Below are 1,027 nucleotides of genomic sequence, written 5' to 3' on the forward strand. Positions count from 1 at the left end.
ATGGAGCAGGATCAGGCCGCTGTCGGTCCCAGGACTGGCAGAGGAGACTGTAGTGACACTAGGTCAGCAGAAGCAGGAGTTAGCACAGCTCCCACACAGTACCACAGACTGCTCACAGGTTTGCTTCACTAACAGACCATTACTAACAGACAGAGACTTAGCAATTAAATTTTGGGTGTAAAGATTTGGCCTCTAGATGTACGTTTAATCTTCTGCACAGAAACATTTCAACCTTAGTAGGTTAGGGAATAAAGGAAGAGACTGGAGAAAAAGAAAGTAGTATTTAAATAGTATGCCTGTGTGTTTTGAGGGAGTGACAAAATGACTGACCACAAAGAACACGAATACATAAACCTGATATCTTCCCACCTATTTAATACAAATGTATTTCTGGCTTCCTGGTACTTACTGTAACATATAAAGCTCACAACCTGCTATTTGGAAGATGCAACACCACATTCACTCACTAGCTAGCAGACTCCAACGCGCAACCTACACCAAAGCAAAAGCAGGTATCATGCTGCAAGCTGGTGATCCCAGCAAGGCTGGTGCCACACCTCACAGACTGAAGTGCGGCACGCTGGCTAAACACACCAGGGAAGGATGTGGCTGTTAATCGCCCATGGGACCAATCCTTCCAGCTGAAGACAGTGGAAGCTCACATGTGACTAACGGGGCAATAAAGCCGTGAGGTGCCACACAGCATGGCTGATATTACTGTCCGAGTAATTATCATTCTCTCCGAGTGCTTATTTACTGCCCAGATAGCAGAAGGCAAGTACATCCCTGAGCACACATGCTGTGCTGCCCTAGAAGTTCCATCACTCTAAATTAACAGCGAGCATTATTAACCCGCAGTCACCCGTCAGGCAGTTCCGATGACTCCTCCAGGCCAGGTGCATGGATAAGCCGCCTTCCAGCCCTGCCACCGGAGAGCCGGTGCAGACCCTGCTCGGAACCCAGCAAGCTCCAGCCCCCGCCGCCGCCGATTCCGGCCCTACCGAGATCGCGGAGCGGCAGCCCCCGG

At 50.0% G+C, this 1,027-nt stretch overlaps 1 protein-coding gene across 1 annotated transcript in view; it reads left to right on the top strand.

Moving 5' to 3' along the window:
* Positions 1 to 1,027, top strand: part of TMC7 (transmembrane channel-like 7) — a 20,613-nt gene continuing 19,586 nt past the window's right edge. The window contains exon 1 of the mRNA XM_009886604.1: positions 1 to 21. Within this exon, the coding sequence (XP_009884906.1) occupies positions 1 to 21 (21 nt within the window). The remainder of the gene's footprint in view (positions 22 to 1,027) is intronic.

The sequence above is a fragment of the Charadrius vociferus genome, unplaced genomic scaffold, assembly GCF_000708025.1.
Source record: "Charadrius vociferus isolate BGI_N301 unplaced genomic scaffold, ASM70802v2 scaffold46, whole genome shotgun sequence".
NCBI classification, from domain to species: domain Eukaryota; kingdom Metazoa; phylum Chordata; class Aves; order Charadriiformes; family Charadriidae; genus Charadrius; species Charadrius vociferus.